The sequence below is a fragment of the Thunnus albacares genome, chromosome 11 (assembly GCF_914725855.1).
Source record: "Thunnus albacares chromosome 11, fThuAlb1.1, whole genome shotgun sequence".
Taxonomy (NCBI): Eukaryota; Metazoa; Chordata; class Actinopteri; order Scombriformes; family Scombridae; genus Thunnus; species Thunnus albacares.
The window spans coordinates 4845558-4867352 of NC_058116.1; the positions used below are offsets into that span (position 1 = coordinate 4845558).

The 21795-nt window shown below is 38.9% G+C and overlaps 1 protein-coding gene across 3 annotated transcripts in view; it reads left to right on the plus strand.

Moving 5' to 3' along the window:
* mphosph8 (M-phase phosphoprotein 8) overlaps window positions 1-19377 on the plus strand; it is a 32765-nt gene extending 13388 nt beyond the window's left edge. For 2 of the 3 annotated variants that reach the window (XM_044365211.1, XM_044365212.1), the window contains exons 8-9: window positions 2447-4826; window positions 5393-9675. In XM_044365211.1, coding sequence (XP_044221146.1) covers window positions 2447-4826; window positions 5393-6705 — 3693 coding nt within the window. In that variant the 3' untranslated portion in view covers window positions 6706-9675. Of the gene's footprint in view, window positions 1-2446; window positions 4827-5392; window positions 9676-11066; window positions 11208-11527; window positions 11615-12335; window positions 12491-12689; window positions 12842-13169; window positions 13295-13918; window positions 14003-15888 lie in introns of those variants that run through there. The other variant, XM_044365213.1, reaches the window with a different exon arrangement.
* The last annotated feature ends 2418 nt before the right edge of the window (window positions 19378-21795 follow it).

The window sequence follows — 21795 nt, forward strand, 5'->3', positions numbered from 1 at the left end:
GAGCCTTCAAGATAAAGGCACATTTTACAAGCTTAAAGCTTGCACCTTGGTTGCCCCCAGTGTGTATGTGTGGGAGTGATTGTGCAGTCTGGTGAACAGTATAGAATTTATGGATGAACAGTATAACATGGTGCTGCGTCTGTCAAATATGGCACTAATAAGGCTGAATACATGCCCACCCTGGTCCTCTGCACTACAAATGCATGAACTGACATTGCTTTAAAATCACAAATTAGTTTGCAAAGGAGAAGCAACGCGGTTGGAAATATGTGAAATATGTTCGAAATTTGACATAAACAACAGTGGTCCATGAGTTGTGGCATGCCTCCACATGGGGCAGTACATTATGTTAGCCTATCTAAACACAAACTACGTTCAAAAATATCACGGTGGTGTTTGTTGTGATGGCACATAATTGCTTGTAGACAATTTTCTGTCACAGATAAAATAATCCGCATGTGATTTGACTTGATCAAATTTGGGACTTCTGGAACCTGGTCTAGGAGACCCTGTAATAAATTTAGTTTTATATATATTTATATTTATATATATATATATATATATATATATATATATATATATATATATATATATATATATATATATATATATATATATATATATATATATAACAAATAATGAACATTGAGCTTTAGGGGAGCAGCTTACTAGGGCTACATGAAGTAGCAGCGATGACTCGACCCCATTGCATTCAAAGAATATTAATAACTAACTTCTACAGTACGTATACAGTAGATGGGGAAAAAAAATTTAAATTGTGCACCAAGGAATCTGTCTCTTCAAGATCTACATCCACAGATTTTACTCAAGAAGTTTTTCACAACTCCCAAGCACTTCTGCTCAACACCAGGTAAGAGTGTGATCTCATGTTTTCTTAAAATTGTTTTATGGAAAATTAAATATATCATCTTAAGCAATGTTGTAATGGTGTAATTTTTTTATAAAGCAGCAATTTAATCCAACAGTAAAACTATTGTTGATTCTGTACTATGAAGCAGAAATAACTAATAAGTAATAGATATTGTGAAATTATAGGGCTGTTTTACTAACTTTCAACCTAATTGTATTGTTCTGATATGAGCAAAATATAAAGAAAGAAAAAAAGTCCCCACTGACCTCTGTGTTAAGAGATCTCGCTGCCTCTCTCTGGTGTCAGCTGACATAAAATGCACTTTGCCCTAATTACTAGCTGCTGTTAGCAGCTGAAGTTAAGATTAGCTTATTTTATCAATAATTCTGCTGTGAAATGTCACATATCAATACATTGCTAATATGACTGATGGGATTTGAAAGGAAGAAATTTCAAATTGTTGTAAGTAAAACTAATTTCCACAGCTGGCCGATATGCAGCGTCAAATTTAGGCAGCTATATAGTGTTAAGGGCTATTTATGTATAACTGTACCCTGACATTGGTAACATCAACCTTTATTATATATTTATCATGGTGTGTGCACATTAGAACTATGGTGTCATCTTTCCTTGCAGTGAGCAAGCTGATGGAAGAAGACACTGAACACATCGTTATTGGACAAGATGAACCCTTTGAAGCAGGTACATATATGCTTTCAGAACATGTATCATCATCATGATCATAGCACAGTAACTATTATGTCCTCAGGATCCTTTTTTATTTTCATTTTTTTCACCATCCAAGAGTTTAAAGAATAGACAACATCTAGTCAGAAAACCTAATGTGTATATATGGGGATGGCTGAACACCATTTAAGTGTTCTCTTGTTTTGCATGTGTACCTGGCCTGGTCCAGGACTCTGTGTTTTTAGCCACATTGAATACATGTTGTGTTAAATCACCAGTTTCATAGATTTTACTGTAAAAACACCAATATGCCAAACCAAAATCTTTTGTATATAAGATCAAAAGTAACATTGTTTTGATTGCAAATCATGAATGTAGGTCTAGTGTCAGTGCATATTCTTTTCTGTCCATGTAGCATTTCATCCAACACCCCATGACTACATATTCTTGGTTAGACATTTACAATGTCAAAACGCTGCTTGATCCAATAAAGCCATTAACTGTTCTTGAATGGGTCACATGTGGTTTTTGTACTGGAGATTTGAGAGGTGTCAGGGGTTTTTCACACCATTGTTGGGCTAAAAAGTGATGTGTGGCCATCACATTGGCTTCTGTTTGAATGAGCCTGGATCTTGGTGGGGCATTGCCAAGGTGCTGATGCGTTACACAGCAATTGAAAAATGTGCCAATGATTTTGAAAAGGCAATACCAAAAATGTTACTTATCACCAGTGAACAAAAATCAAAATTCAAACCAAATTTTAGGTTTAGCGTTTGTTTTTGTTTTTTCCCAGCATTTATTTCCGGTCTGTCTTTTAAGTTCACTCAATCAAATTATTCACGGGGTCTGATTTGGCAATGAGTCTTACATATACTTGTTCTTTTACAGGCGTGTACTATTGGTGAGAAGAGGTCATTTGAAGGAGAGACGAGCTTGATTGAAGAGAGAAGTTCGAGTGATGCTCTTAGGTTGACTTCTAACCTTGACAGTGCAAGAAATGAAGAGGGTAATCCAAGAGTAGAGGAGAATATTCCACAAGATTTGGATGGGCCAAAAGATGGCGAGAAAATGCCAAGGGGCCCTGCCAGTACAAACACTGAGCAATTGACAGTGAGGGAACATGAAAATATCCAGAAAGGTGTGAAGGACATAAATGAATCCCAAAATGCTGCTTGTGATTCAGCTACCATGCAGGGAAGTCAAGGAAAGGAAGACCAGAAGCAAGCAGAGGAAGACAAGATGTCAGATGACACAAAAGTTGGTTTATCAAGTAAAATGAGTTTTAACTTTGATAATTCAAATCCAACCAGCGCTGCAGAAGGGATGCTGACGAGGGACTACAAAATAACAGAACAAAATGGTGAAGTTAACAAACAAAGTTCCCCTGAGCAAGCAAATGACTCAAGCGACGAGGCAGAGGATGTGGTGATAGGTCACTTAGGTGATACAGATCAAATTATGTCTGAGTTGAGCTCAAAGGAAATTGCTAAAACGCAATCACACCACCGTAGGAAAACTCTAGAGAGGAAACAGCCAACACGATCGAGTTTAAGGACCTGTAAGAAAGTGCTTGAAACAACACCTGTCAAAGCAGTTAATGAAAAAAAGGAGTCATGCAAAAAGCACTTCTGTTTATATTGCAAAATGGCGTTTACCCAACTTGCAAAGCATTTGGAAAGGAAGCATGCAGAGGAAACGGATGTTGCCCACGCAATACACTTTCCCAAAGGTTCCAAAGTCAGACAGACTTTGCTTGACCAAATTCGCAATAAAGGAGATTATGAACATAATTGCAAAGTTCTCAAAAGTGGAGAAGGGGAAATTGTGACCAAGAAACAAGTGAAAAATCCTAGCATATCTGTTCGTGACTTCCTGCCTTGCCAGCACTGCTTTGCTTTTTATCGCAAAACTGACTTGTGGAGACATGAGCGGTCATGTAAGGCCAGAAAGGGAGATCAAAAGCTCACCGAAAGGACAAAAAGAGGCAGGATCCACAGTGCTGCTTCCCGGCTGCTTCCAATGTCAGAGTTCTTAACTGGAGGCTGCAAGGAAATCATCCACATCATGCATCAAGATGATATTTCAAGGCACATCAGAAATGACCCACTTATTTGCAAATATGGCAATGCACTGTCTGCTAAGTATGATCATGACAAGTCTCAGTTTGCTTATATTGCCCAAAAGATGAGGGAACTGGGTAGATTTGTGCTTGCTGTAAATGAGCTTGACAATAGTGTGCAATATTTGCATGAAATATGTCTACCATCCAGATTTGAATTAGCCGTTGAAGGGGCCAAAAGAGCTAGTGGTTTTGATCCCAGTTCCAGTAAGTTTAAAACAGTTTCCCTTGTCTCAAAGATAGGGTACTCTTTGAAACGAGCTGCAGAAATAGCTTTCGGAGAAAGTCGCATGACAGAGGACAGTGAAACTGAAAGTGAAGTGAAAAAGTTCATACAGCTTCTTGATACAAAATGGAGCGAGTGTTTTTCTCGCAAAGCTCTTGCACTATCTCTAAAGCAAGAGGTCAAGAAAGTGGAAGTAGACAAGTCAACTGTGACAGAAGATTTGATAAAACTCCACAGATTTATCACAGTGGAAGAAGATGAAGCAAGAAAGGAACTAAAAGAAAGTCCTAGCTTATCAACATGGAAAAAGCTCAGCGAAGCTACTCTAGCAGATGTGTGCCTCTTCAATAGGGGAAGGGTAGGAAATATTGGTAGAATGCTCTTGCAAACTTACACTAGCATAAAGAGCAGGGGAAATTTTGTGGCCTCTGCGGATCAAATAAGGAAAAGCACCAAATTGGAGCTGGACCTCAGTGACAGTTTTACTAGGTTAGAACTAGAAGGTCAGTATGGAAGGAACATGCTGGTTCTGCTAACTGAAAGGATGGTTTTGTCAATTGACTTACTCATTGAAAACCGAGAGGAAGCAGGTGTGTCAAAAACTAACCCATACCTGTTTGCACGGACCGAAGGCCCATCCTTCATCAGAGGATTGGATTGTTTCCGAAGGGCTGCAATGGAATGTGGAGTTAAAAACCCAGAAGCACTTCTGTCCTCATCGTTAAGAGAGCAAATTGCCAGCTGCTGGCAGCTAATGAGCCTCAGTGAACGTGAATGGGATCAAGTGGCCAAGCTAGTGGAAAGGAGCAGCCAGGAGTGTTACAGACTCTCCAAGAATGCATCACAGCTGGAGGAAGTGAGCAAACAACTTCTCAAAATGGATCGAACACTACCATCAAGTTCACCTGGCACTGCAAGAGATGGTATGCATCTTTTGCTTTATTCTGGATTGTTTTAGATCTACCTGTTCTTTGATTACAAAGATCAAATGGCAAATAGCCAGTGCCGTCAAAGTAGCTATAGTTTACATTTGACGAAACAATCTCCCCTCAAAGTCCACTTGCTTGTTCTAGAACGTTGGACTGTATCACACAGTCTTCATTAGCAGTTTTCTCAGTTGTCATGGAACTGTAGATGTTCAGACTTCTCATTATTCTGACCCTTTTTAGGACTTCTGTTCTCTACCATGTTTGACTAAAAGTCAAGTTTCACAGTTCATTCTTGACCGTTGAAACAGTAGCTGACAAAACAATCTCCACTCAAGGTCAACTTGTCCTTGCTAGTTCTGTGTGAACCTTTGACCATATCAGATGGTATTAGAAATGACAACTAATAAAACTAAGTCTTGCTGTTTCCAAGGTCAAGAATGAACTGTCAAGCTCTACAATTAAGAGTTTTATCATTTTATATTGAGAGACTATTGCTTTCTTAATGGGACGATAATTTTATTTTTATTTTATATAACCATGATTCTCTACACTCTTTTTAGGAACTGCACAGAAGACCGCTTTAAAGAGAAGACCTTGGAGTGAGAAGGAGCAGGCTGCAGTGAAGCGTTTCTTGAGTGAATTTATAACAAGGATGAAAGTCCCGGGTAAAAAGGAGTGCAATGCTTGCATTGCTGCCGAACCAGATCTTGGTGGAAGATCTTGGACAGATGTCAAAAATTATGTACACAACACACTACAGACAATACGGAGGCGAAATAACCAGCAGAATTCTGAAGGGAATGTAAATGTTTTGAATCCAAAGAGTCCAAAAGCTGAAGTCCAAACTGTAGAGAAAGATTTGCAAGATGCAAATGTTGTCTGTAGTATGACAACAGTGCATCCAGATCACCTGAGAGACAGTTCGGATTGTTGTATGTCAATGGCAACACTCTCCCAAGCAGCACCATTCTCCCAAGAGATGACTTCAGTTTATGCATCCTTGTGTTCCACCAGTACAAATATGATCCATTCAAGTCAGCCATTGATTTCTACTTTCACGCCATTGAATGCTACTGATACACAAGTGGTTCCCACATTTACTCCACACAACACCACAAATTCACTAATGTCCCCTGTATACACATCAGAGAACAACAGAATTCTGCCAATGACTCCGTCATATACACAGAATACCACAAGTATTCCACCCCCCTCTGTGTATATGCCACAGGACCCTGCAAATTCACCAATGATTCCTACTTTTAGCCAACTCAATGCTCCAAGTACCTCAATGGTTCCTACATTCACGCCATTGAATCCTCCAAGTACACCAATGGGCCCTGCATTCTCACCACTAAATGACAGAAGTAGGCCTATCATTTCTTCATTCACACCTCTGAACCATTCAGGTACACCAGGTTACCCCACAAGCCCACCTAGGGCCTCCACAACTGCACAGGTTGTCCCAACAATACTTGGACCCGGTGTTCCTGACAGAGCACCAGTGTTACAGGAAAGTACATCCATGTCCGCCACAGGAAAACAAGTCACCTCAGCTGTGAAGCCTCAGAAGAGAAACAAAAGGTTGTGGAGTGAGGAGGAACAGGCAGCCGTCAGGCGTCAGCTTGGAGACTTCTGTAAACTGGTTAAAATACCAGGCAAAAAGGATTGCGATGCATGTTTAGCCGCTGAACCTGCCTTAAGCAGCAGAACATGGAGGGAAGTTAAATATTTTGTACATAACTCAATTCAGTCAATGAAAAGAAGAGGTTATGCAGTCGCCTCCAAACAAATTGGAGGACAGGAACTAGAAACTCATAATTCTCATAATTCAAACACAGAGTGGGATGGTCCTGTTTATCTGTCCCTGTGAATATTCTTAATGGACAAGTTGGAAAACAATAAGTGATCTGCAATATTTTAGAAGTGTGCGGGGGCTGTGGCTTTAACCTCAAATTATATGAGGTTTAAAAATTCAGCAGATGTGACAATGTTGTAAAATGTACTGTCAGTAAATCTTGGTCTCAGTAGCCATACTGATCTTGACAACGTTTACAGACTGCCCTGCCATTGTTTTAGTCACATGTTTTAAAAAGATCCTGAAGTATTCAGAACCAAGTCCACCGGACCAAGCTGTTGGTGTACTATTGCATGAGTATACAGTAAATGGGTGAAACTAAGAACATTTGTACTGTAGCCTTGGCTCAGAAAAAGCAGATATTAATGTTTAATATGGTTAGTTTGCATATACAGTACCAATGTAACATGTCAAATATGTAACACTGTCAATTTGTTAAATCATCTAGAAAGTGTTCTGATTTTAGATGTGTGATCAGTATCATACATGATCAGTGTAGTAACCGTGAACCTCATTTGCTAGGATTTGCAACCTGCCACCAGTCATTGGCTGTGGCAAGCAGCCACTGTGGCACCCAAACATGCTTTCACAATTTCAAACACAATATTTGTAAAAGGTGGTGTAAGCAATGGCTTAATTGGTTGGGAACCCCCAGCTACCATGACCAGGGCATCTCCCAACCTGCACTGAGCAAAGGTAGCCTCAGTGACTGTACATTTCCAGAGGGATTTCTACTCTTCTTTACTTCAAAACTTACATAGACGTCTATCTTTATGCCTGTACTGTTTTGAGTAGCATTTTTATGAATTTTGATGATCAAAAAAGAAAGAGTACTTACCAGCAAATATTTGCAGCCACTCCTTCCAGTATGATAGATGTGTGTTGACTTCCTTTGCATAATTCCCAAATGCCTGGCCCAAGTGTACTGTATTCCTGCTTTAGCCAGTAGCCCATATTGTAGATGGCCCCTGATAGCCTGCAGCAGTAAAACATACCTTCCTTGCTGATGTTAGAGAATTAGGAGCTATATGTTTATACCTCTCACTTAAATATTGAAAAATTATGTTGATAAATGTCCATTATCTTCATTTATGTTTTTTTTCATGTGTATTAACAATCTGCCGAAAGGTTTGGTTGTCTTTTTGTATCACTATACAGCAACTGTGTAGACCATTTTAGTACTTAAATTGTATTTTGATGTACTCTTATTTGAGGCAAAACACACTGTAGTGCTCTCATTTGTATTACATTGTTTTAAACTTATTTTGTTGCCAAGATCAGATTGCCTTATGTTGTTTATTTGCTTTATTCAATTTTTTTCCTACCCTTGTTGATTGCACGTAACACACAGCAGAGCAGAGTCGTTACTCGCTACTAACCACCTTTGCCAGTAAACCAACAGGTTATTTTTAAGGTGAAGTGATATTTGACAGGGTTTGAAAGAAGATTGATAATGAAAATGGCATCCTTTTTATATTTTTAAATGTAAAGGGATGGGCATAAATCTGGGATAGCTAGACTGTTCCAGTCATTCGACAGTGGATGAAAAGGTTAGTTTCCTTTTCTTTGGAAACAATGTAAACTAAATTCAGATTGTTTTTGTGTTGTCACCCTAATTTGCAACTGCCGTTTAGAAATTACAAAAACACAATCATTGTTTTGATGCACTGTCAAACCAAACTCAGTGATGCCACAGTATGATTGTCCACAGGATATGTTGTTTGTGCATTTGACCACTGAATCAAAATAATTGCAGTATGTTTTAGGTTTTTACCCAGTACCCCTTTCATATACAAACCTGAGTTTGGCACATAATATTGAACACGGGTTCAACTTGCATTACCTTTAGCAGACTGCTGGTCACAGTATTTACAACTGTAGTCGTGGATTTGTAGACTGGATATGTCAATGCTAAACAGGGTTGTCACATTTCAGTTTCAGAATTTGTTAAATGTAGTGTTTATTTTAAACTGACTGGATATTAACAAGGAACTGATAAGACACATGGTGTGTGGGCGATCTGTTTGCTCAGGTCACTAAACTTCATCTACATATAGTCTACAGTTATTTTCATCTTTGTAATCAAAAATAAGCAGGAGTTATGGTTAAGATTTGCAGACAGCCAAACTGCTATTTGTCACAGACAAAAGCCTTTTGTGTTGTCCTTAGTAGCTGCTATATTGAACCTGTGTAGAGTAACCTGCGTTCACCCTTTCGTACCATAGCCAGTGTCAGGCATCCGGAAACCCTGGCTGTGAACAGGGTTGTATACCCGGGTCATATAACTTATTCACACCAGTAGCAAACATGTTTTTCCTGGGTTGTTGAATCAGTGTGGAGTATATCTGTATTGCAGTATATACAGTAGTTAGAGTTATGCTCCAGATACAGTTGTGTTTGGAAAATAATCTGTGAAAGGTCCACAGATGATGTATGATCGTTCAGATACTACCATTTCTGTTTGGTGTTCCAAAACGGATGTGTTTTATTCCCTGTAAAATAGATTGCTTTTTTCCATTGCTATTGTATAAGCACACCTGTTACTCTTCATCTTGTTGTAATTATGTTGCCCTCAGTTAATGCTTTTTATCAAGTATTGTAAGGAACCTATAACCTGTGCTTGTACAATAAAATGCTTCTTGGCTTAAAATTTGAAGATTTTGTTGTTATGAAGACATAAGACATCTCAGACTTCACTGGGGTGTATATGTTTTTGCATAGTTAATTGTTAAAATGTTTCCTTTTTTATCTGATTCCCCCAACTTTTTAGAATATGAAGTGCTGAAGGAGACTGTTGAGTTTTCAATTTGCATTTGTAGTTTAAAGATTTTTTTTTGTAAATCTGGTGAATATCAGGAAGCCTTTAGACAGTTCTTTAGATTTGAACTTTTTGTCATAATGTTTGAACTCCAAACATGCATATATCTTGCTGTTTGTTAATATGTAAACTTAAGTAAAAGCATGGCATGACTTTGCTGTAACCCACTAACAGGATCTGTGTAAATTGTTGTTGCATTTGTCAGTAGATTTCATCATAACTCATCCCAGTTTTTTCTCCTACTTTATTAAGCCAAATTCAACTAAATATATCTTTATGCAACATGTATTCTTATATGTGTTAAACTCTGTTGGTGACCAAGGAATTAAATGCTGCCCTGTAGATGACACAAAGAAAAAAATGAAGAGAAATCTCCGCAGCTGACCAAGTAATTGTTCAGTCAACCTCTTCAATCACATCATGCTCCCTCAGACATTCAATGGTCACGCCATAGTTAGAAATGTAGCAGCAGGGTGGTGTAGTGGACTTTGGGTACCACTGTTGCTTCACAGCAAGAATGCTCTGGGTTCAAATCTGCTGCCTAGTTCAAGCTTTTCTCTGTGGATTTTGCATGCTCTTCTTGTACCTATGTGGGTTTTGTCCAGGTGCTTTGGTTTCCTCCCAGTCTAAAGACAGATTAGGTCAACTGGCAACTCTTAATATCCTGTAGGGGTGTGTGTTTGTGTGTGTGTGTGTGTGTCAGCTCTGTTATAGACTGGCGACTTGTCAAGGTTGTATCCGGCCTCTTGCCCAATGTCAACTGGTATATTTTCCAGCCCCCCACAACCCTGTAATAGATAAGCGGATTTAGATAATGGATGGAAAAATGATAAGAATCAGATCAAATTGATTTATATTATTGCTATTCCAAGCAATCATGATCACAAAACTGCTCAAACCCTCTCACTTAATATGCACATTTATTCATTTACATCATTTATGAAGCAACCCACTGTATTACACATCAAATTTCTACTGAGGGACCATAAACTGCTCCAGCTGGCTCTGATTATATGATGTATGTGGGAAAATATTCATCATTCTGTAAGGAAATGATTATTTCAAAATGCATACAATTATTTACAGCCAGCTGGATTGAACATATAGTCTTCATCAAATACAACTGTAAACCATGAAGTAATTACTATACTGCATTACGATTCAGTTTTAACTTGTAACCTTGTTACACCAATGGACTCACCAGTTTGTGAAGTCCTAGAATTGGTAATGCTGTGATGGCCTGAAAAGACGCTGGTTATCTCGACCTCAGCAAGATGAGGGATTACTGTCAGGGTGGGGACTTTAATAATTGTAAGTGCAGGGCTAACACCATGCTTAATAGCACAACACAGAAGTGACTCAAGTGTCTTCTGAGGGCAAAATAGAAAATAACAGCTCCAAAAAATGTTTGGTTAAAGTTTTAGAAACACCCCCACTTCAGCTGTAATCCTTTACAAACCGCTAATTAACAGTGCACAGCAGTTCAGTAGGAAGCTTTTCATTGTTCCCTCTTCATTTGTAATATTGTAGCTTTGTATCTGTCGGTGTTATTCCACAGGACGTCAGTGGTATGTCTCTGAGTATGCTGGCAGCAGCAGGGGGGCAGGACGACATCCTCAGGTTACTGATAAAAAAGGCAGTGAGGGTGAATGGACGACAGAAGAACGGCACCACTGCCCTGATGCATGCTGCTGAAAAGGTAATGCAGACTCGCACCCAAGACGAGAAAAGGTCTTTACCTATACAGTGAATATGAACACTGTATTTAATTTAGAATTCCCACTGTAGCCAGAGATATTCAAAAGTTTGATGCAGCACGAAACACTATGTAGTCAGACAATCAGAGTACCGTCATACTCCACAGTAGTATCATTATGTAAGGTGGGAACTGCATATTCTCATGCAATATTCACAAACAATGTACGATAGTGAATTGGTGTGTGGAGACCCTTGCAGATTGAAATACAGACCATTTTTGTGTATATTCTTACTTTTATTTTTATTTCCATCCTGTGTCAGAATTTCTTAACGACTGTGGCTATCCTGCTGGAGGCGGGCTCCTACGTCAACGCTCAAACACTAGGAGGGGAGACGGCACTGATGAAGGTAACACACAAACCTTGTTTAATACAGGACAATAAACCCAAACCAAGTCTGATCATTTTTACCAGACACAGGTGTTATCAACAGTTAGTCCCTAGTGACACAAGACCTGGTTCTTCAAATGCAGATTCATGGTTGAGAGAGCTAGAAGTCACTAGTATTTACTACAGGGTTATAGAAATACTCAAATGAATAACAATTTAGTATACCAATAGTTGTCATAGTAGCAAACGCTGGACAATAATTTAGTATTATCATTTAACAATCATTATACAAACATCACACTTATTAGCTTTCTTGCCAAGAGTTAGATGAGATGATCGATACCATTGTTGTATGTCTCTTATGTATAAAGCTATGGCTAGAAGACTGTTAGCGTAGCCTAATACAAAGGCTGGAAATGGGAAACAGGTAGCCTGGCTCATTCCGAAAGCAACAAAATCCACCTACCAACACCCAAAGCTCATTAATTAACACAGTCTGCGTTGGTTTCCTGGCAACAACACGGTGAGGACAAGACTCCAGGAAGTTACTGCTCCCGGCCAAGAAATAGTCTGGCACGTAGCCCCCTTAAAACCACAACCTGTCATTTTTAAGCTTTGTTTTTTGTACAGATTAAACAAACAAGATATGCAGTGTTAATCAGTGGGCTTTATATTTATTAGCTTTTACAATAGAGACTTATGGGCAAATGTGGTAAATCTTTGCTGTCCTTTTACTTTAGGCATGTAAGAGGGGAAATGCTGATGTAGTGCGCCTCCTGCTGGAGTATGGAGCTGACTGCAACATCCTGTCCAAACACAAGAACACAGCCATGTACTTTGCCAAGCTCAGGAACAACCTGGTGGTGTGTGATCTCATCAAGGACCACATCAATATGTACGTGCTAACCACAGCTTTTGGCTTCACACATGAAATGAGAGATAGTGTGTGTGTGTTTGTGTGTGTGTTTGTGTTGGAGAAGAGACAATAGAAAGTATTGTAGGCAAGGTTCTTGTACAGCTGCCTGTATTTAGACAACATTTAATATTTGTTCATACGGTTATTTTGTTTTTCTCTGCCTGTCTCACCGTGTCAGGTTGTCCAGCGTGGCGGAGGACACCATCCGAGCGTATTTTGAGTCTCGCCTGGTGCTGCTGGAGCCCGTCTTCCCTCTGGCGTGCCACAGGCTTTGTGAGGGACCAGACTTCTCAATGGAGTTTGGCTTCAAGTCACAGCCACAACCAGAGGGTAAAACACCTTTGAGTTTGTCGGTCCTCAGCTCTGTGACCAGCTGGTTGCATTTTTAAAAACACAATTTAATTATCTCACACAAATGAACCAACCCTGATCAGATTTTGTTGTCATTGATCCGTCTGATCGATCTGTAATTACATAATGTGATCTTGTTCCTAGCCAACCACGCTATCGGCTCGGTCACAGAGTGAACATCTGACTGACGTACAGTCTAATGCAGAGTTTCTCAACCTTGGGGTTAGGATCCCTTGTAGGGTCACTTGATATGCAGACGACATTGTCGGAGACTTCTAAGACTCCCTTTTCCTCCCTTGTTTTCCAGGCTCAGGCATCCTCCTCTTCATCTTCCACGCTAACTTCCTGAATGAGATCACAGCCAGGCTCTGCGGCCCCTGCAGCGTTCACGCGGTGGTGCTCAACGACAAATTCCAGCTGCCCATCTTCCTGGTTGGTTCTTAGCAAAAACGGCAGACAGCGCTGTTAAATTACACAGCATTCAGCTAAAAGCAAACAAGTGAAGCACTAGTTATGCAAAACCCCAAATAGGTCAAATAAAATCAGGAAGCATACAAAAGAATAGAAGAAAAAACAAGGTGGATAACATTTATCAGAAAGTGCATTTTAACAATGATCCTTTTTTTCAGTAGTAATAAATATTAAGCCCTCAAAGTAGATGAACTGCTTTGAAACAAAACATTCATGCCATTAAATTTGTCCAATTAGCCAGTGAATACATGTCCTTGGGAGACGCAACACACACCTTCCCTTCCAGCCACTTCTCCTCTCACTTAACTTGTTCTACCGTTATTATCATTTGGATCAAGATTGTTGTAATTTATTTGAACTCAGTTACTTGTTGATTCTGACTCAACTTGGAGTCTGTGCTTGTTCTTTTGATTTTTTTTTTTTTTTTTTTTGGCGTGAATTTTTTAAATATGCCCCTCAGGGTTTTATTGGTCTCTGATTTCAGAGTTTATTATTCATTCAAAGCACCAGCACATAAATACTTTATACCAAGCGACGATACACTTGTTTTTTCTCATTTTTTCGTTTTTGTCTTCCAACATTCAGGATAGTCACTTCATCTACTCCTTCAGCCCAGTTCCAGGCATCAACAGACTCTTCATCCGTCTAGCAGAGGCACCGACAGCCAAGGTAACACTAACACACACACATACACACTAACTCATATACAAACACAGATGCAATCAACAAACAAACACACAAAAAGCATCCGCTGCTTAGGAGTTACAAGTTATTTTAGGGTTTAAGAATTGTCCAGCCATTTAAAAGAAGGAAAAAATGTTTATGTACTTTTAAAAGATGCTCTGTAAGAAACGGTGCACTTTGAATCTAAATTGTAGCGAGAAGTTTCCGAAAGGGTGAGGTAAGTCCGAGTAGTACTCCAGACCAATGAAAGGGCAGGAAGATGGGTTCTCTTAACTTTCACAACCAACACAAGCACCTGCTCGTGCGTGTGTTATGTAATAAAAGTGGATCATACTGAGCATACTGATGGACACTGGAGAAGGGAATTATGCTGCAGCTCTGGTTTTGAGATTTTTTTTATGGACGTTATTAAAATGCAACCCACGTCGAAATGTAACTGACGTGAATGCAAGCTGACTGCAGTTGCCATGATTCATGAAAACTGTGTTTAGACTGACAAAAGTGCTGTGGCTTCCTCATTCTTCTCAATGAGAAGGCTGTGTTGGCACAAAGGCGCTTCCAACGCAAGTTCAGGCAAAACTCGTAGAGGGAGAGAGAATCTGGCTCAACTTTTTCTGCCATGCAGTGCCATCCAGTAACGGACTTCTTTGTCTTTAGTGTACCTAAAGGAAAAAGCTTTGCAACTTTTCAAACCTGGAGGGGTTCATTGTTTTAAACTCAAAACAGTTATTTTGGCTGGACTGTCACTCTAAGGTTAGCTAGCTACCACAAATAACATAGTTTACTGTCAACGTTTGTGTTAACCAGCATTGAAGTAATTCAAAGTATAGTCTCTATATCAGACAAAGAGCTTTACTCATTGAAGATTCCAGTTTTATTTCATATGTTCCTGTGTCCATCATTTTATAATAAAGTATATAAGTATGGTGCTTTATTATATTCATTCTTAATTTCAACAAATCCTATGAAAAGAGCAAATCCAACCATGTGTTAGTCTGTTTCTCAATGATTTCTGACTTCCTTACACTGTCTGTGGCAGTCAGCCCCTAAATCATTAGTTCCTACTGAAGACGAAAGTCACAAAGATTTGTTGTTTATTTTGGAACAGCTGAACACTTCAGTTCCTACTCAAATAGGAATGCACAGTATAGTTGTTGGGTAATATAGTCAGCCTTGGTTTAATCTACATTTGGTGCACTAGTGTAGGGCTGCAACTAACAATTATTGTCATGATCAACTAATCAGCTGATTATTTTTACGATTAACCAATAAATCATTTTCTCTTTAAAATGTAAGAAAATTATGAAAAATGTCTTCAAATGTTTTATCAACTGTCCAAAACCCCAAAACCCAAAGATATTCAGTTTATCATATATGACACAGAAAAGCATAAAATCACATTTAAGAAGCTTAAAGCACTTTAAGCTTTGTTTTTGTTTGTCGATGGACTAATTGATTAATCAAGTAATGGTTGCAGCTCTACTGCAGTGAGTATTTCAGGCAGCGTGATGGTGGATGTGGGATTGAGGCAAATAAAACTACAGTGCCCATGTTCATGATAATGAAGGAACATGTCACAGTGCAACAGTGTGTCTCATTGATGTGTTTTTGATATATTGAATATTTCCAAACTTTTAACTCACCAGTTTTTCTTCAGTTTATTCCAAACAATCATAAAATATAAAACATGCCACTTCCTTTGCAGCACTTCCACACAGCGAATGTTTGCCAGTGTTAAAGCTTTCATGAACTGAATCGCTATTTTGTTGTCTCAGTCAGTAATCGAGGCTAAACAATCAAACAGTTGTGTCTTTTTTTTTTCCCCAGTGCACTAACTGATTCAGTCGTCTCTGTTGCTCATCTTTCCTCAGGTCAAACTCCTCATCTGTGCGTACAGAGTCCAGCTGCAGTGATGCTATGGTCACACCAAGCCTGGCCAACACAGCAAAACATGCCAACACAGCTAATAGACGACATTTGAATCCTGTCCATACCACAGCTCCGTGTTGGCCCACATGTGCAGCACAAATCCAAAGATCTCGCAAGGTCGATAACCCTCGAGTAACTCCTCGAGCAGCCCGTCCATTTGTTGGTGATACCATTGTTACGCAGCTTCCCAGTGGAAGGAGTCAGGAGCTCCCTCCTCTCTCACTGTAATGACTTTCAAAACTGAAACCCTCCTGGGTCGTGCCTTTCTCCGAGTTCCACCTTCTGTCAGCGTGGATATGATAGATGCGTGTGTTCACATGTTTGTAAACTTAGCATGTGTGTACGTGTGTGTAGATTGACCAGATTTTTTTGGGTGCATTTGAAGAACATGAGGGGATTTTCCATCACTATTTTTTCTAATTTTTTAGCATTTTTCTTGGACCAAGCTAATGCTTTCCCACTACTGTTGTCTTTGGCAACAGGTTACTTTATAACAGACTTGTTTCTGTTTTTAACCTGTGTATCAGTGTTGCTCCTCCCAGGATTTTATTCTTGCCACGGTGGAAAAGCTTCTGTCCACTCACAACTTGTGAACTCTTTCCTAAAACTGTGACTCCGGATGTTGAAATCTGGCGCTGCTCTGTCGATAACAACCGGAAAAGTATTTTCCTTGATTTTTAAGGTGTCTGTGTACATTTATATAGCCAAGTGAGATTTAAAATTTAGTGTCACACATGCTTGCAGACCCAGAGAGATGAGATTTTCTGGCTTCATAAAGTCAGAAATCAATTTGCTGTCAGCGGAGCAGTGACTGATTTCACAATTCATCAGATTAGGAAAGAGGACACAAGTTAAAACACTGACTCAACAGTCCTCGGGCACAGACACAACATATGTACATCCTTAAATCGGGTGTCATTCCCCTTTACTCACACAGTGTCTTTGTTTACAACACTCTCCACAAGTTAACACATGAGAATGAAGTGATTGCAAAGTAAGATGTTGAGTGTTTTAATGAATGAAGAAAAGTTTTGCCTTCCCTTGCCAGAGTTGCTGTTTATATTTTCTGTTCTGTACATATTCACATACTATATATAAATATATACATACATATATATAGTTATTAAGTGTCATCTGATGACTGCTTCTGTTTTGTTGCCTTTTTTTTTTTTTTTTGGGCCACTGTAGGAATTTAAGTTATTTAGTGTGTACAGTAAAAAGCTTTCCTGTTTATTTACTTTTAAGGGCTAAAATGTCACAGCTCGGACTGCCCTGTTGTAAAAGGTTTGAGGTTTTTTAAATTGAAAAGCATCTCGATGACATAAAGATCGCTGCAGAATTGAGACACAGACACGCTGCCGGTCAAAACTCACTCCCCTTCGCTCTCCTTCGACAATCTTTTTCTGCAGGATTTGAAAAGTGTAGGTGATATTAAAGGAGCCCCTCTACACCCAGACATTAATACCAAACCCAGATGCTTTGATAGCACGCCTAGATGTTAGCTGTGTGATATTTCCTCTGAACTCAGCTCAGGCCAGCGATTCTTTTTCTTTCAAATGATTGTTTGCTGTTTTGTCAGTTTGCAGTGTTAAAGGAACAACTGTCAGAAACTCTTTAGTTGGTGGAGTCTTCTATGCTGCCTTAATATTCATTTTTTATATTGGTTTGTTATGTTGTTTTTTTCATACAAAGTGAAGGGTGAATATACAAAGTTATACTACATGACTGTTAAAGCACATTTTAACCAACAGCTCAATGACAGATGTGTAAATCTGACTTCAGTTATTGCTTTAAATTGATACGTTTCAATAATTTGCCTCCTTTTTTTATGTTACGCAAAGAGCCCGACTACTGAGATACCAGCAGGCAGGAACAGTATGGATGCCTGTGTTCCTATTTTTTCTTTTTTCTATCAGCTCCCTCTTCTCTCTCTCATAATACGGCACAGCATGTTCACAATCAGTACCTCAAACAGCTGATCATATTCTTGTCAATCACTTCATTGTAGAGCTGCTCACCTCTTGCTCGCCTGGTTTCACAGCACCTTTCACAATACTGACACCAAAAAATGTTATTTCTATCCCCTGAACTTCACACAGTCCAGGCTCGGAAAAAAAATGTCATTCTACCTCGTCAAAGTGTGTATTTGTGCTGAATCACTTCCCAAAGCAGCATCAAAACGGTCTCTGTTTTCATCTTTTTACCAACATGTTGCGAGGAATCAATATGTGATATGAAAGGGCTGTGTTCTGGCATCAGCCTTTGGAGACGAGCAAGATCTGGCTAGCTGTACACTGAAGTGATCAAAATCAATCAGTGTGCTGGAAAAAGAAAAGGGAAACTTGTGAACAGGGTGATAATGGGCGACCTTAGACTTTAAACAACAAAGATACAGAGCTTGTGTGTTCAGCCTCTTTGAGTGGGAGGACTGTTAGAGGATTTCTGGCCCTCTCCCAGTCAGGGATTATCTGAAAAACCAAAGATGACTCCAGATCAGACCTTAGTCATCAGTGATTTTACATGTTTCAGCCCATTTATAAGAAGCATTGTATAGTCTACAATTGTAGCTAACCATTTTACAACCATGGTGCTTTTTCTTCTTTTTTTTTTATAATGTGTTTTTCCTTCTTCCCAGACAGTGATTGATTGCCATTGATTCCCATCTGGGATGAAAATCAACAGAATCTCAACACTTGCGTGAGATGTGTAATCAATCACAGTGCAGCAATTTTGGCTAAAAGAGAAATAATCATAATGATGGTGCAGACTTTTCAAATCAGTGTCGACTTAGAAAAGCATTATTACACCTCGATAATGATGCTTCCACAAAAATAAATGACTGCACTACAGTAATGGAGCTGAAACAAAAAGCCACATTATTGCACTTGCACATGTTCCACATACCCAGCAAGTTTCAAGAGTTTGCTAATTGATTGACTCGTGTATTAAGAGATCAATAGAGGTCATTGGCCACTTGGAAGGAAGTAATAATTAAGAAATCTGAACCTCTCAAGCTTGCACTCAAAGAAATGTCATCAGTTATGAAAAACATGATTTGCAGTTTGGATAATACTTGTAAAAACAGCGGTGTCGCCCTTTAAGGGCAACATGGACAGGCTGTTTTATCAGAAGACGTGGCAGCCAACAGTTAGTCTTGATTCTCTGTGTTAACTGAGTCTTTTTACCCTCATGGTTTTCTGACTACTTTGCCGATCTCTAACACACCTAAAGATAATCCGGTTCTTCTGTCTTGCCTCCTGAATTTCCTACGTACAACTTTACCGAGACAAGCTTGATCAATATTTGGCTCTGAATGTTTCCTGCAGTTAAACTTACCGTATGTGTGAGAAAGCGTGATCTCAGTGGTGTTTGTATAGACGCCCTGAGGCTGTGTCTCTGTCCCAAATAAAATGTGTACATATATTTCCATACTGGTGTTTCTGTTTCCATGTATCGATCATTCAGACTGAAGTTTTCCAGTTAAAAAGTTGACAAGCCAGGTGTAATATTACAGGTTTGAATCTTGCTTTTTTGAATGTTGAACGTCATGTCCTCTACATCATGTTTTTAAAGCTAAACTGGGCAACAGTTTTTATTACACAATGCAGTCATTTTACGAGTAACACTTCCAGATGTGTATTTGTCAAAGTGCTAAAAGCAAAAATTTGGTCTTCAGTGCAAGATAAAAGAAATGCTTTTAGTCTTGCTCGCAAACTCAAGACTAAAAGCTACTTATAAATTTTCTGACCGCTTTCAAACGCTCTTCTCCTGTCATTGTACAGAATATAGGTTTTTTTTTTAGTCATCACACTTAAATTTACTCACTCAAGTACTCATTGTGTGTTGTAATCCAGACACTGCACGTCACTAGACACACATCATCCGCTCCATGAAGCCCTGTGGTGGCAGCACCCTGCTGTGCAGATGTTTCACTGCAGCAGGTCTTAAAAGGATTGGTTGAGGGTCAAATGAATGTAGCAGAATTACAGACAAATCCTGCTGCAGCCTGTAAGTGAACTGCGACATGAGAGAACAAAAAGCTTCACAGGAATAGCTTCAAAACAACAATGTTGACCTGGGAAGGGCTGCTGCTCACTCGTGCCCCATATGCAAGTTTACAAAGCTGCAGCAGTTTTGTAAAGAATGGAAAACTTTCAGTGTACGGATGTGCCTCGACTCAAAACTGTAACAGTGCACACTGCTATTGACTTAAACAAGGCCAGTAATTTTTTCTGTTTATTAGTGGTGAAAAACCTGAATTACATCCTCTATATATTGTAAAATAATAAAACATGTTTCTTTCTAACATCATAGCTTCAAGTCCAACTACACTTCACTGCTCTACATTTACAGCCCTTTGCAGAAAATGACCTCAACTCTGAACACCTGCCTGCCTGTGATCAAGTCTGATAATATCACTCATGTATTACCTGCTGTTATGGACAGTTGACAATACATGAAAATATCAATTATTTTAGTTCTCACAATCTAAAATGTTCTGTAACACTCCTAACATCTACAAAATGTTCAACCTGTTCTAAACTATTTCTACGTTTCTGTGTAAATATTGAGTCTTTCTCCACCTTATCTACCTTCATTGAGGTTCTGCTCAGACCTACAAACCACTTTTTTTTTCTCTTTCAGGCACATCTGCTCTTGAATCAAATTAACTGTTTGGCCAGACCCTATGAATGGCTACTTCAGTCAAACCCCAAAGAACAGGAGACTTAACATTTACAGAAAAAGAAGTACATAAAGGAATGTTTCTTTCTTTTATCCCACTGTAGTGATGAATACGATATTACAATACATATAGCCAAGCTTCCTAATCAATGAAATACAAGTTAGACCAATAAATATGACTTATGTTTTTTGTTTTGTGTGTAATACCTGTAAATTAATTATTAATTAAATAAAAGGTGATTTCCCAGAGTTCTCTCTACCTGAAGTGTATAGTGACTCATTTTGCTAACACTGAAATAACTTCATCTTGATAAGTTTCTTGGAGAAAGTTATAAAGGAAACACTGAGTGCTTGTGACTTTTTGGCATGAAAATCTTCAGATTAAAGACAATGATGTCCAAAAATTCAAAAATGTCAGTGTCAACATTAACCTTCCCATACTGGTCAAAACTTGAAAGAGAGAACAAGCAGATGGACAAGCAAAAACCCATCTGTGTTTAGTTTGCTTTAGTTTAGCTTTAACATTCATTCTCGACCTCGGGAGCAGCCGTTGACAAAGCAATAACTCCTCAAGACCCAGGAGGTTACAATCGAAAGGTTCAGAACAGCTACTAAATGGACCACGAGGTGAAATTATTTTGTCAGTGTTTAGTTTACTTTAGTTGCACAAACTAGAGGTCACTTCTGAAAAAGCATATTAGTACACACTCTGTGGTTTTTGTGGCCATAAAAACCCTCAAGAGGCTTTTAAACACGTCTCACCTCCCCCACAAAAGAGAAACCAGATGACATCTGAACTCAACTCAGACAAATATGTTGCATAAACAAACAATCATTTTAATGAGAAATAGGAGTCATACAGATAATAGCCTTGATACAGGAAATATGTGTGTGACTTTGTCTGATCATGGTACATTGAATATTATCAGTGGTGCATGAAATATTATGAGCAAAAGACTAATGGTGCTCAAACAGGAAACACCATAATATACCACAAGTCCTGCGTTAAGTGTTTCTTAAGCAATAACTATTATAACTGTTCATATATGTCTTGTAAGTAAAATCATACTAAGGAAAATAATGATCAACTACAGCTGTCAGATAAATGCAGTGAAGTATGAAAACACTCCAGTGAAGTGGAGGTTTCTTCTATTTGAAATGGCACT